Genomic DNA, 14478 nt, shown 5'->3' with positions numbered 1-14478 from the left:
ACTAGATGGCTCAGTAAACTATCCTTCCCTTATACCCCATCTCAATTTGTTCTCCTACAGGAATAAGCTGATTGAAGCTTTCGACATATGTACTTGGCCATTCGGTTACGAAACTCGGATGGGAGGGTCTTCACAAACAACTTCATCAACTCCTTGTTGGTAGGCTCGGGAGTGATTTGAGCCGCGAGTTTCTCCATCTTACAACATATTCTTTAAATGACTCGCTCTTTTTCTTTACCATCCTCTCCAGGTCTTCTTGGGAAGGTGCGATGTCCATGTTGAACTTGTACTGTTTGAGGAATGCGTCAGCTACTTCGTTCCAAGTGTCGAGCAGGTTCACATTTTTCATCACGTACCATTTTAGTGCAAGTCCAGTCAAACTCGCATGGAATGATTGGATCATGAGGGGATCATTTTTTACGTGCTGGGCCATGCGCACGTGGTACATCTGCAGATGAGATTTTGGGCAAGATGTGCCATCATACTTCTCAAACTCTGGCATTTTGAACTTGCTCGGCATTTTGATATTCTCATAGACCGAGAGGTCGAACGGGAGGGACCTTTGTGACTCCTACAGCTGTCTCGTTTTCTCTTCCAGTTTCACAACACGCTCATCCCGATCTGTCTTGGGAACGCCGTCAAGCTTGGCCTTTCCAACAATGACTGTGTCATCTTCCAGCCCAGGCATGTCGTCGTCAATCGTTTGAACCTTGTTTGCTTGCTTGCTTCGGGATAACTACTTCAGGAAGAGCAGGTGCGAGTACTTGTTGGAGTTGAGTCTCCATAGCAAACATACGATCACGCATTTCATTTTGGTCAGCCATTTTAGCCCTTGATCGTGTAATAATAGGTGATCGCGGTGGATCCGTTACGACCTAATATAAGAAATGAACAAAAATAAGCATTCTTATATGGAAATACGCCAATCCATGGCAATATTCTAGAACTTTTATTCACCAATGGAGCTTTTGATAGACCTATCGAAATAGAATCTCGAAATGTCCTAAACAAGTGAACTAGGAAAGTAAATGACTCAAACTCCCTAATCATTTATCTAAAAATGAAAATAGCAAGATTGATTCAAGCATTTCATCTGGCTTGATCAATATACACTCGGGACACCATTCGGCGCAAATGTTTATTCTCCTCTTGAGCTTTTTCAGCAACTCTTTTGAGGCGTTTATTCTCAGCTCGATTGGTGATCTTCAATGGCGCCTTTGGTATCTTTGGAAGCGGCTCCTCGGGAATCTTGTGTTGTTGGATATACTTGATCGAGGCATAGTATTTCCTTTCTTTGCCCTTCAACTCCTCTTCGGGCCATTTGAGCTTTCGTGGACGGCACATGTCCCACATCGATTTGATAGCGAGAATGGAATCCTCATCGCCTCGGCTTCCATCAACGAAACTGACTTGGAGCGGCTATACTTGTAACGCCGGGGGAAGCTCTTGCACGACTTGGTACTGACGAGTCACTCTAGTCGGATAGTACTCCAATGCTCTAGTGAATCCCAATAGAGGGATTAGGCCAACTCCTCCACACGAGAGTCTCGCCACCCGAACTTGGAACCATTTAGCATGCCATAGGAAACCCTTGGGAGTTGGTTTTTTCATGAAAGCTAGCCACCTAGAGTAATGGTAATCCGGTGCATGTTTTTGATTGTTCTCAAATCTCATAATAGGGTGATTAGAATTACTAATATCATGTATAGTCATTAAACCACCAAACCCCTTTATATGAGAAAGGAACCAGATTTGTAAAAGTTCAGGAGAGGAATGGAGAGTCTTATCACCACCTCTTTTTAATCGAGTGAGAGAAAGAAAAGTTTCAGTCAAGACAGTGCTTACAAAAAATTTTCCTTCCAACACTTGCGTAACTAATTGAGCAATCAAAGGGTTAATAGCATTCTTGCAGTAAGGAAATACTATAAACCCAAAGAAAGCTAAGAGGAAAATCCTACGCATTTGAAATGAGGTGCCTTTTTCAAAACATTCTTTCAAAAAAGATAAAGGACATGCATTACGGTGGGCCTTTAAAATCTTTCTTATGTCGTCCTCTTTAATTCTCAGAAAGTCATATAAGGCCGTAACAGGATCTATTCCGATAGGCGGACTGATCAATTCAGCTTTCAAGGACTTCCCTATGGCAATGCTATATTCTTCCAAGGTGGGAGTGAGTTCATGCTTACCGCCAAAGATGAAGGTAGAAGTCTCGGGGCACCAATAGTGGGCGAGTGCTTGGACGAGGCCGCCATGGATGTTGATACGCAGCAGTGGAAGCAATCGACCAATATGTGACTCTACGAATTGACGACTATTTTGATCTAACTTGTCCCACCAAGTGCTAAGCTCTTCCTTTGGAGGGAGAATAATCCGAATGTCCGGTGTCCCCATTGTATATAAATCAAGGCTCGAGACAATCCTAATGCCATGGACCGACAAAAATAATGTGACAAAGTAAGTAAATTGCAAAGGAAAAAATTAGAGAACTTACTTTACCAATGATTGACAATCACATAGACATGCGCATGGTAAGTGGCTCAATTTCTAATCTATAAGGCATATCAAAGTGGAGCCACAAGGATGATCAGACTAGCCAAGGGCTTGTGGACTATGTCGGGTCCTCATGACTCCGGCTTGGTCAAAGAGTCGACCCGGGTCGCGAGCATGCGGACCGAGGTGGGTACTCTTGACACCATGAAAGAAACTTCGGGATTGAGATGGGCGACTCATACCGCGAGCATGCGGTTGGAGTGGTATCCATCTCAACACCATCCTAAATGATCCTGTGCGGCCCAGGTCCAGCAGCAAGCTATGTGTGCAATAGTGTAGTGCTAGATGCAAGGCATGCACGACAGTTTATATCAAGCAACACTTTGTTCATGAAAATAAACCATACATTCATACACCTTCCTGCAAAACAAAGGTTAACAAACACTTTCCCTTATACCTCCATCCGCAAGAACATTTAACACCTTAAATGTTAGGGGCATACTAGGATCCTCGCTGCCAAACAAAAATATTTTTTCCAAAAGAAATTGGCCTAAGTCCACTAAGAGTTTTAACTCAAGGTCCCCAGCGGCGTCGCCAAGCTATCACGACCAGATTTTTTCGGGATAAATCACCTATGGTTTGGCTAATGGAATTTTAAGCTTAGGCTTAACTCGGGCTCTCCCAAGCCCATACCAATTCACCACTTAGATTTGAATTGTTATCATGCAATTGATTTTTTTAACTAGGAGTCGCCACTAATCTATTTTTGGTGGGTCGATTAGAAACCCAAGTAAAGTAACATGAGATTTACTTTACTCCTACGAACCAAAGACTAAGGGTACGGGGACTTGGTTACATTAGATTTTTCTAACGCCCTTTCGGTACCTTTCTTTTTATTTTGAAAAGGTTTGGCAAGCAGCTTGAATTGATTTTAAACTAGTTCCCTAACATGTGAGGTGTTCAAGCAGGTGCACAAACCATCAATTTAACACCCAAGAAAACAATTAAATAATGCAAGACTTACCTCAAAGCAACGAAAGCATCTGCAGTGTTAAATTAAAATCCACATCAACAACCCTAGATATGGTTTCTAATTAATAAGCAATTACTCAATTTTATGTTTTCACTTTTCTTTATGAAAATCATGCGATGCATTCTAATAATTTAATATGACATGGTAGCATGACCTAAACTATATGACATGAAGAAATGCAATAATTAAATGCAATCTAAATGACCTAGTTCTAATGACAGGCAATGCGATGCGATGACATACAAAATTATTTAAACTAAGATGACATGCAGCATATAATTTAATACGCGAGCTATATGTCACGCCACATTTATTAAATGACATAATCTAATGACAGACACTTTCTAATTAGAAATGAACCTAACAATAATCACTAAAATGACATGCATTTCATGAACCTAATTCTATATGACATGCAAATGACACTTTTTTTATTTTAAAAAATGCAATCTATCCTAGAAATTGCAACTAATTTATCCTAAGACAAATTTTATGAAATTTGAAATGATCTAGCTAGATTAAGATTCTATCTAATTTAAACTAGGGATTAAGTCATATTAAATCCTAATTTAAACTAAGACATTATCTAAATCTAAAATGCAATTTATCTAAAAAAGATGATCTAAACTTAAAATGAAACATGCAATTCTAGTCTAATATGCCATGACAATGTCCTAATTCTATATGACATATCTATCCTAGATAATGAAATGAATTTATTCTAAGGCAATTTTTGTATTTTTCATGAAATGCAAAAATTATTTATCTAGATTAAGATTTTATCCAGCTTATATTAATCGGGTCGGACTAAATCCTAATTAAAACTAAGATATTATCTTAAGCTAGCAAATCTCTAACCTAAGATGCAATCTATCTAGAAAATTAATCTAAACTTAAAATGAAAAATGCAATTTTATCTAATATGCCATGACAATTTCCTAATTATATATGACATATGCATGATGACTTTCTTTTGTGTTTTTTTATAAAATTCGAAATTAAAATTTCTAAATAATTAAACGTGTAATTCAAATTTAAAACTAACATCCTATGTATTTTTTGGATTTTTTATTTAAAAATTCGAAATAAAATTGCAATCCTAAATATGCAAGATAATAAAAACAAACCTAATCATTATTCAGATTTTTTTTTGGATTTTTCTTTAAAAAATTCGATTAACTCAACCAACTTGACGGCAAGCAAAATCAAACAAGATGAGATTGATATCTGAAAATTGGCGAACCATATCTCGCGCATGAGATCGGGTTGGCCAATTTTAAATTAAATCGCGAATCAAATCTCGAGCTTGAGATTGGATTGTCGATTTTTATAAGGGATTGCGAGTCGGATTTCGGGCGCGAAAATCGGACTATCAATCCCTAGCTTGAGGGATTATTTCATGTTGAAATCTCAATCATATATTTAGGAATAATCCTACTAAAGAAAAAAAAAGTAAATAAGTGAGAATAACATAAAAAATAAAGTAAAAAAAAAAAGAAAAGAACTACCTAAATGATTTTCTCTTTTGTTGCACGCAGCTAATGGTGGGTCATTGAAAGACAGCCGGTCAGAGGCCCAGCAGGGGGATTGCCGGCAAAGGGGGGATTCCGGTGAGACAAGGCAGGTGGGCGTCTAGCGCGAGGCAGCGAGGATTGACGCCGGCAAGGGACTTTGGCGAAGCAGGGCACCAGCGAGTGGGCATCGCAGAGCGCGAGGCTTGCTGTCGGGCACCGAGGAGACGCGAGCAACAGCAATGTGGGCTCTGGCGGCGTCGGTTTGCGGTAGGAACAGCGGCACGTCGGCGGCTGAGCATCGGGGGGGAGGAGCGATTCGGCAGCAGCGTCGGCGGGGCACAGCTGGGCGAGCAGATCACGAACTAAGTGGTGCAGCAGCAGCCTGCCGGGATCTCGCAGGTTGCCGGTGAAGCGGAGGCGCGACGGTGATTTGAGGAATGGCGATGCGGCATTCGGTGAGTAGGAGCGTCGGGTCTCGGCGCTGCTGAAGAGAGGCGCAGCAATGCGGTGGTGGATTGCGCGGTGATGCGGAGGCTTGGCAGCTGCAGGGGCGTCGGAGATAGAGGCGCTGCAGGTACAACGGGCTCTCAGGGCAGCCACGCGGGTGCGGTGAACAGCGGTAGTCGCGTGGTGAGGCGTAGGAGCTCCGGGTAGTCGCAAATGGAGCAGCAACGTGGGGCAGCCAACTTGGAGAGACAATGAACAGTAGGGGTCAAATCACCCCCCTTTTTTTGCTTTTCCGCTTCTCCTCTGTCTCTTCCTGTCACTCTCACGTCCTCTCCTTTTCACTTCTCCTTTTTTACTTCCCTTTCCCTCGGCAGCTTTTCTTCACCGGTTTCTCTCACTTTTCAACTTCTTTTTTTCTTTTCTTCCAAAAAAAACCCCCCTTTCACTAGCAAAAAGCCCCCTATTTATAGAGAGAAAACCCTAGTCGGTTCTACGTACGAAGATTTGTGTATATTGACCTAATCGCTAAGGATCATCCTTCGAAATGGAGAGATGTGCTTAACAAGAAAATAACCCCAAATTTTTTATGAAGATTTTTTTAAAGATAATTCACTTAACTTTTGATATGAATTCGTTATCCGAAAATCTTTCAAAATCTTTTTCCTCCACAAAATATTTTTAACAACCTTTTTTTAAGAGATAAGTTAAATATCATTGTTACCCTAAAAATAAATAAAAAATAAAAATAAAAAAAGTTAAAATTTAGGTGTCAACATTAAGATCATTAGTCTACTAGCAAGGATTAGTGAGATTACTCACTTCGTTAAAAGTGGAGACCGAATCACCGCAACAGCGGCACAACGGCGGCCGAACTTGGGCTCGCAACAACACCAACGAGCTTGGACCAGGCCAAGAAACTTGCAAGCCCACAAAAATTGCTGGGCTTAGATTGAACGGGCTTGGGCTTGCTGAAAACAGAAACTTGCTGGGCCTCACTGAATTGGGCTCGCCAAAGTTGGGCTGCTGAAAATGGGCTGACTTGCGGGTTTTTTTCTGGAATGGGCTGAAGACTCAATTGATGGGCTGCTGATGGACTTTGTTGGGCCCGAAATTCAGGGAGATGTTGGGCCCGTGGATTTCAAATGGACTGGAGCTCACTGGGCCGTTGCTTCGGTGGCAGAGGAGAAGCGGTGGAGGTGGCTTCGATCAAGTGAAACCAGTGAAGGTGGAAGATGCTGGCAGCAAGCGGACGAGTGGCAGTCAAACTCGGTAGAGACGCACGGCAGGGGATGAAGCAGCTTCAATCAACGGTGGGAAAGAAAGGGCTGACTCGGTGTGGGTTTCGCGTGAACGTCGCAGAGGAGCAGCAGGCGTCAACGTGGGAGTTGCTGCAGGGGTCTTCGATGCTGGGGGTTTGACCGAGAGGGAGATGGCGGACGGTGGCTTTGCGAGCGTGAGGTGTTGATCGAGCGGGACATGAGGGCGAGCTGCAGAGAAGAAGCAGCTTCGGCGCTGCTCCTCCTGGTGTCTTCGAAGGAGAATAGACGGAGAACAGGAGCTGCAGGGAAATTGACGAAGGAGAGAGAGATCGTGGGGCGCTGAGGTCTTCCACCGAATAAAGGAAAAGCATAAAATAAAATAAATGAGTTGGGGGCAGCTGTATGTGAAGATAAGAGCAAGATGGAAGGGATAAGGTGGAGGGTGTCCAGAGTTGTCGTTGAAGCCAGGAGAGAGAGAGAGAGAGAGAGAGAGAGAGAGAGAGAGAAAAGTGTGATTTGCTTGGATAAGAGAAGACTAGTCAAATGGGAAAATGGAATTGAAGACTTGCAAAGGCTGTCAGTGGGGGTAACGAACCGTGAGAGAGAGAGAGAGAGAGAGAGAGGGAGAGAGAATAAATGTGCGGGTGAGATAGGGGCAACGTCGGCCGGAGGGGCACACGCCCAAAAGAGAAAAAGGAATAGAGAGGGGGTTTACGTGCATGGGTGCATGAATTCTAGAAGGAGAAGGAGAGACTAGAAAAAAACTAATTTAGAATTTTGTTCAACTTCAACACGAAAACAATTCACTCAACGCCAAATTCTTCATCAATTGCACATTTGAAATCCAATTGAAGGCGGTCTTTTGATCCCACGAATTTTCTTCAAAATCTACTTCCATTTAATTTTCTAGTATTCGATTTTCTGAACAAACAAATCCAGTTGAGATCCAATTTGAAATCAGAAAAAGCCCAAACAACTTCCATTCACCGATTTGCTTACACTAGATGCCGAAAGTCTCTTCAAATTGGCAAATCCGAGTTTCCGTTTATTTTCTGAATCGTCCGCAACGATTTTTTGTAAAAATCCCGAACTCAATGGAATTTCTCCAAAAGACAAGACGACGTCCTATACATGAACCGTGACATGCTCGAATGTCCGATTTCCGAAACCGAATTCCATTTCGTGGTTAAAATCAACCGAATGCAAATTCTAGTTCAATCCGACCTATAGAGTAGCTTTTAGGATTTTACCGCGGTTATATCCCTTAACGGCTTCACCCAATAGATTGGTTAACTCGCGAGTGATCGCCCTCGAGAAAAAGACCATAGACGTGCTAGCGAAATGCCCATTTCATATATTCAGGACGGGGTCAAAATTCAAAATGTCACAATGGATGATGTCACCATTGTGGAGAAGATTTTGCGTTCCTTGACACCAAAGTTTAATTATGTTGTCTGCTCAATTGAAGAGTCAAAAGACATAGATGCGCTCTCTCTTGATGAATTGCAAAGCTCCTTATTGGTCCATGAACAGAAGATGAACGGAAGTTCAATAGTAGAGGAGCAAGCGTTGAAGGCTTCTACCAATACTCATTCCAACAATTTCAGAGGAATGGGTAGAGGTAGGGGAGATCGAGGAAATAGAGATGTTGGCAGGAATTTCAAAGCCAATAATGACCAATTTCAAGGCAAAGGAAGAGGACAGGATCCTAATAAATCCAAAATAGAGTGTTTTAGACGTCATAAATTTGGTCATTATGCATCTAAATGTTATACTAGGCTACCTAATAATAAAGAAAAGGCAGATAGTTCAAATTTTGTTGAAGAAAATGAAGCAGAAATGTTGTTGATGGATGTTCAAGATGAAAAGAAGTGCGAGTCAGATATTTGGTATGTGGATACAGGCTGCAGTAACCACATGAGTGGAAGTAAGTCTTCTTTTTCTCATATAAATGAAGATTTTCATTCCACTGTGAGTTTTTGGGATCATTCTACTGTGAAAGTGATGGGAAAATGTGATATTAAGATAAGAATCAAGAATGATTTTGTGGAAACGATCTCTAATGTGTTGTCTAACTAACTTATTGAGTGATGGCCAATTACAAGAAAATGGTTATGTAATCACCATTCAAAGTGGTGCTTGTGAAATTTATAATTCTGTTAAAGGTACTATTGCAGTTGTTCCTATGAGTTCAAATAGATTGTTTTCATTAAAGATTGAAAATATTCAGTCTTGTTTGATGGCTGAAAAGAAAGATCCTCATGGCTATGGCATTTTTCGCTATAGTAAAAAAGAACAACTTGAGCAAAAATTTCAAATCAAATGGAAACTCTAAATAAAGGATCCATTACTCTAGATATATTCAAAAAAAAGAACTAGATTGTGTAATGATGAAAATAAAAAAAGAATACTTGCCTAAAATATATGCCCTTTTTGAATGGGCCTGTCATGTGGAAGGGTCAATTTTTTTTCATCCCAAATCCTAAACAAAATGTCCATAAAAATTACATCAAGACAAGTTGGATAAATAAGATTCATAGTATACTTTTTTACTACCGATCGGGAAAAATTTGAAGAAAAGATAGATGCATTTGATAAAAATTCATTATCAAAAGAAGAAAAAAACTTTCTTTATTTCCATTTTTAAACCGAACAAGGAAAAATTCATTCAAAGGGGTGTAATCACCATTCAAAGGGGTGCTTGTGAAATTTATAATTCTGTTAAAGGTGTTGTTGCGGTTGTTCCTATGAGTTCAAATAAATTGTTTCCATTAAAGATTGAAAATATTCAGTCTTGTTTGATGGCTGAAAAGAAAGATTCTTCATGGCTATGACATTTTCGCTATGGTCACTTGAGTTTTGGCGGATTGAAGACCCTCCAACAGAAAAACATGCTGACGGGTCTTCCTCAAATTACCGTTTCTTCCCAAGTCTGCGAAAAATGAGTTGTTAGCAAACAACATTGTTCTTAATTTTCAAAAGAAAAGTCATGGAGAGCAAAGGATGTTTTGCAGCTGGTGCTTTTGGACATTTGTAGTCCCATAAACCCATCTTCTAATGGAAGTAAAAGATATTTAATTACCTTCATTGATAATTTTTCCAGAAAAACTTGGGTTTATTTTTTATAGGAAAAATCATAAGCTTTCTCCACATTTAAAAACTTCAAAACTCGTGTTGAAAATGACGCAGGAAAGACCATTAAGACTCTTCGAACAGATTGTGGTGGTGAATATTGCTCAAAAGAATTTGAAGTTTTTTGTGCAGAGCATGGCATTCGAAGAGAGCTTACTGCTGCATATACACCACAACAGAATGGTGTATCTAAGAGGAAGAATAGAACCATTCTTAATATGCTAAGAAGCTTCTTGGCAAGAGGAAGAGTTCCAAAGACTTTCTGGCCAGAAGCAGTAAATTGGAGTATTCATGTTTTGAATAGAAGTCCAACTTTTGCTATTCAGAATATGACACCGAAGAGGCTTGGAGTGGGAAAAGACTGGTTGTAGATCACTTCCAGAATCTTTGGATGCATCGCATATGCCCATGTCCCAGATGTAAAAAGGAAGAAACTTGATAACAAGACTGAAGAATGTGTCTTTCTTGATGTAAGTGAAGCATCCAAAGCATATAAATTATTCAATCCACTAAGAAAGAATATTGTGACTAGCAGGGATGTTGTTTTTGATGAAGAGAACACTTGGGATTGGAATAGGCAGCAACATACCCAAGTTCTTTATGACAATGATGCTGAATGGGAGCAAATTTCAGCACTTTGTATGCCTCAAAATTCATCAAATGTGACTTCTACAGCTGCTGGAATTTCACTAACAGGCTTTGAAGTCAATGAAGAAGAAGCCCAATCTCTTCGCCGCGTTAGAAGAAAGCCTGCTTGGATGGAAAATTATGAGGTAACTGGAATTAGAGATTCAATTACTCACTTTGCCTTATTTTCAGACTATGAGCTTACAACTTTTGAGAGTGCTGTCAAAGAAGAAAAATTGTAAAAGCGATGAATGATGAAATTAATGCCATTGAAAGAAATGATACTTGGGAGTTATCCGATCTTCTGGATGGACAAAAAACCATAGGTGTAAAGTGGGTCTTTAAAACAAAATTGAAAGAAAATGATAAAGTTGACAAATTAAAGCACGTTTGGTAGCCAAGGGATACAAGTAGCAATATGGGATCGACTATACAAAGGCTTTTTCTCTAGTTGCGAGACATGACACGATCAGATTGGTGCTTGCATTGGCAGCACAGTATTCTTGGCCTATTTTCCAACTAGATGTCAAATCGGCATTCTTGCATGGGTACTTGGAGAAACAGGTATTTGTCGAGCAACCCCCTAGTTATGTCAAGATTGGAAATAAGCATAAAGTTTATAGATTGAAGAAAGCTCTTTATGGGCTAAAACAAGCCCTCGAGTTTGGTATAGTCGCATTGAAATTTATTTTTTCTTAAAGTTGGTTTTTCAACATGTCCTTATGAGCATACGCTTTTGTCAAGATTGGAGATAAAGGAAAAATGCTTATTATCTACTTGTATGTTGACGATCTTATATTTACTGGAAGTTGTGATGGCATGTTTGAAGAATTCAAAAAACCTATAATGGATTAATTTGAAATGTCTGATCTTGGTATGATGCATTACTTCCTTGGCATAGAAGTGGTACAATCGAATGATGGGATCTTTATTTCCAAAAAAAAAAAAAATATGTGGGAGAAATTTTGGACAGGTTTCGGATGAAGGATTGTAATCTTGTAAACACTCCGGTTGAGTTTGGCTTAAAGTTATACAAAGATCGTGGGAAAGAGGAAGGTTGATAGCACACTTTATAAACAAATTGAGGGCTGTTTGATATATTTAATTACAACAAGACCAGACATAATGTATTTTGTGAGTTTAATCAATAGATATATATGGAGAATCCTACACAAATGCATTTGTTAGCTGTCAAGAGAATCCTTCGTCACTTGCAAGGAACTAGAGACTTAGGGCTATTTTACAAGAATGGTGAAAAGTCTGATTTGTTAGGATTTACTGATAGTGACTATGTAGGAGATCAAGATGATAAGAGGAGCACTTCGGGTTATGCTTTTATGTTCGAAACAGGTTCTATTTCGTGGTCATCCAAGAAGCAACCAATTTCACATTGTCAAGTACATAAGCTGAATTTGTTGCTGCAACAGCTAGTGTTTGTCAAGCTATTTGGCTAAGGAGAATTCTTGAGGAGCTACAATTCAAGCAATCGAGACCTACTAAAAAAATTTGTGACAATAACTCAACAATAAAACTCTCCAAGAATCCGGTGTTACATGGAAGAAGTAAGCACATTGATGTGAAATTTTATTTCTTGAGAGATCTTAGCAATGATGGAACAATTGATCTAATATACCGTAGGAGTGAAGATCAAGTTGCTGATATATTCACCAAGGCCCTCAAGATGGAGTCATTTGTGAACCTCATAAGGTTACTAGGTGTTCGCACGGTGAAAAAAGTCAACTCTTTAAACCAAATGTTAGCAAACATCAGTTTAAGGGAGGGATTATTGATATAATAGTTATTTCCTTTTGCATGTGTTGCTGATTTGGTTTTTCAGTTATTAGAGTTAGTGGAGTCATGTATGTTAGTTATCCTAATTTTTAGGTGTTAGTGGGGCAAGTGCTTTATGCAGAACATGGGTAGTTATGGTGTGTTTTACATTATGTATTTTGTCTTTTGTAAAAGACTTGGTTGTTATGTACGTAAGATGAAGCTTCAGCCTCATCTCTCCTTCTTTTAGCAATTTAACACCTAAAGCTCACATATGAGATCTTGACCTTTGTGGGAATGTGTAGCGAATTAAAATTTGGACGTTAAACCAAAGATTTGCACCCAAAATCAAGAACAGCAAAACTATTTCATCAATGCTCCTAGGCCTACTGCGCTAGTTAATGTGACGGGAATCATTGTTTATCAATTTAGTAAACGGAGATGACCCAAAATTGCAAGTACAAGAAAAATGGGCTTAATTACGATGCGTCCTGAGATCAAGTCGATTGATTATCGTCCAAGTTTACACGAGCGGGGTGACTCGCACTATTCGCTAGATGTGTCATGATTTTACGATAATGAACCAATCGAGTACATGAGACTATTTGACCCTTTTGATGTATGTAATGTGAAATTTAAAATTCATAATTTGTGTATTGTTGGTAATGTGAAATTTAAACTTCATAATTTGTGTATTGTACGTAATGTGAAATTTAAACTTCATAATTCGTGTATGGTGCAACTTAGGTCCGGAGTAGATAAGAATTTATTGAGGCTAATCTTATTTTTTTCGCAAACCAAATATATATTAAAAACTAAGCGAGGTGTACAAGTGAGGATTTTCTTCAAACGGAATCCGACGTGGTATAAGAATCCGTGCAATCAGACATCTTCCTATCATTTATAATGTCTATTACATGGGGTATACAAAAAGAGTACAAAACCAAACGGTTTCGCTCAAGAAATCCTTTATAAAGAAACGTTCGGCGTTGATTCATCTTCTGAGAAAAAGCGAACTCTTTAGCTCACGACCTTGGCACAAGCCGCAGGGTTCAGCTTGCCAGAGAGCACAGGCTTGACGTTGGCACACTCTGATGTGGCGGGGCCTTCAGGGCCATTATACACGAGGTCGATGTCCGCAATCTCGACTTCTTGGCACGGCACGCTTTTGGCTGCACAAGACCTTCACCGCGACCTGGGATGCTGAGGTTCCCCTGATTTTCTTGAAGCTGACTTTGCTTATCTTGATAAGGGAAGGAACCTGAACAAATCGAATGACATACAGATTAGGGCCGACATGTAAAGGTTTAACGATTGTGCGATTCGTTTTTGTTTCCTAACCGACTTTAGAATTGTGAGCGAAACCAGCGTTCCAGTTCGTTCGAAATTAAATTGATTTCGTTTAGCGGACGGGTCAATATGCATTTCGTTTCTAATGTGCATGACCTATGCTAATTCTCCTGTTCATGTGCTTACCCCTGCTTTGCACTGGTTAAATGGGCAGTATCCCTGGTCTAGGATCACAGGGTTGAGGACGTTGTCCATCTGGATATCCTCGAAATGCATGTCAGAAGCCGTGCCGGGTTTCGACGCAGGCCAAGTCTTGATCCTCACCGTTATCCGCACCAATGATGGTGCAGTTCGTGACGAAGACACCCTCCACGGGCTCTTCGTTTTCATACTTCCCGAGGCTGCCGACGCTGATGCCGTGGCCCGGACCGCAGGTCACCCCCTTGACAGTGATCTGCCGGCTCCCGTCACCAAGGGAGACGCAGTCGTCCCCTGTCTTGATGTCGCTGTCGAGGATGTTGACCCCGTCCGACCGTCCAATGTGGATCCCGTCCGTGTTGATGCTGTCGGCCGGCGCATTCACGTGGAAATTCTGGAACGTCATGTTCTTGGCGCCCAAGACGTTTACCTGGAAATACTTGCTGTCGAGCGTCGTTACGTCATGGATTAAGGCATTGGTGACGAAGTTGAACCTCAAATTCTGTCGAAATTCAATGGGTGTTAGCAATTCCCCTGGTGCTCAAAACTCGGTTAATCGCGTTGTCTTAGTTTGGATATACCCCATCAGCGTATCCGTTATTCTAATGACCGTGCGGTTCGAAATCGACATAGAAACGAATAATACCGACGGGTGCTTACGGTGGGGAGAGTACGGCAGTTCGTGTTCTTGGCGCAGTCGTTCTGCCCCCAGGCTGTC

The 14478-nt window shown here is 40.5% G+C and overlaps 1 protein-coding gene and 1 pseudogene across 1 annotated transcript; both read right to left on the bottom strand.

Annotated features, from left to right (window-relative positions):
* Positions 1–1046: 1046 nt before the first annotated feature.
* LOC120289475 lies at positions 1047–5761 on the bottom strand. The gene is made up of 2 exons (XM_039304398.1): positions 5032–5761; positions 1047–2419 (listed from the first exon to the last, which is right to left on the bottom strand). The coding sequence occupies exon 2, from the start codon at positions 2389–2391 to the stop codon at positions 1420–1422; it is 972 nt and encodes a 323-aa protein (XP_039160332.1). The 5' UTR covers positions 2392–2419; positions 5032–5761; the 3' UTR covers positions 1047–1419.
* Positions 5762–13292: 7531 nt separating this feature from the next.
* LOC120289700 overlaps positions 13293–14478 on the bottom strand; it is a 16423-nt pseudogene continuing 15237 nt past the window's right edge.

Source organism: Eucalyptus grandis, chromosome 11 (genome assembly GCF_016545825.1).
Source record: "Eucalyptus grandis isolate ANBG69807.140 chromosome 11, ASM1654582v1, whole genome shotgun sequence".
Classification (NCBI taxonomy): Eukaryota; Viridiplantae; Streptophyta; class Magnoliopsida; order Myrtales; family Myrtaceae; genus Eucalyptus; species Eucalyptus grandis.
Note: the sequence above shows the minus strand (reverse complement) of the source record. Positions and strands in the feature narration are given on the sequence as shown.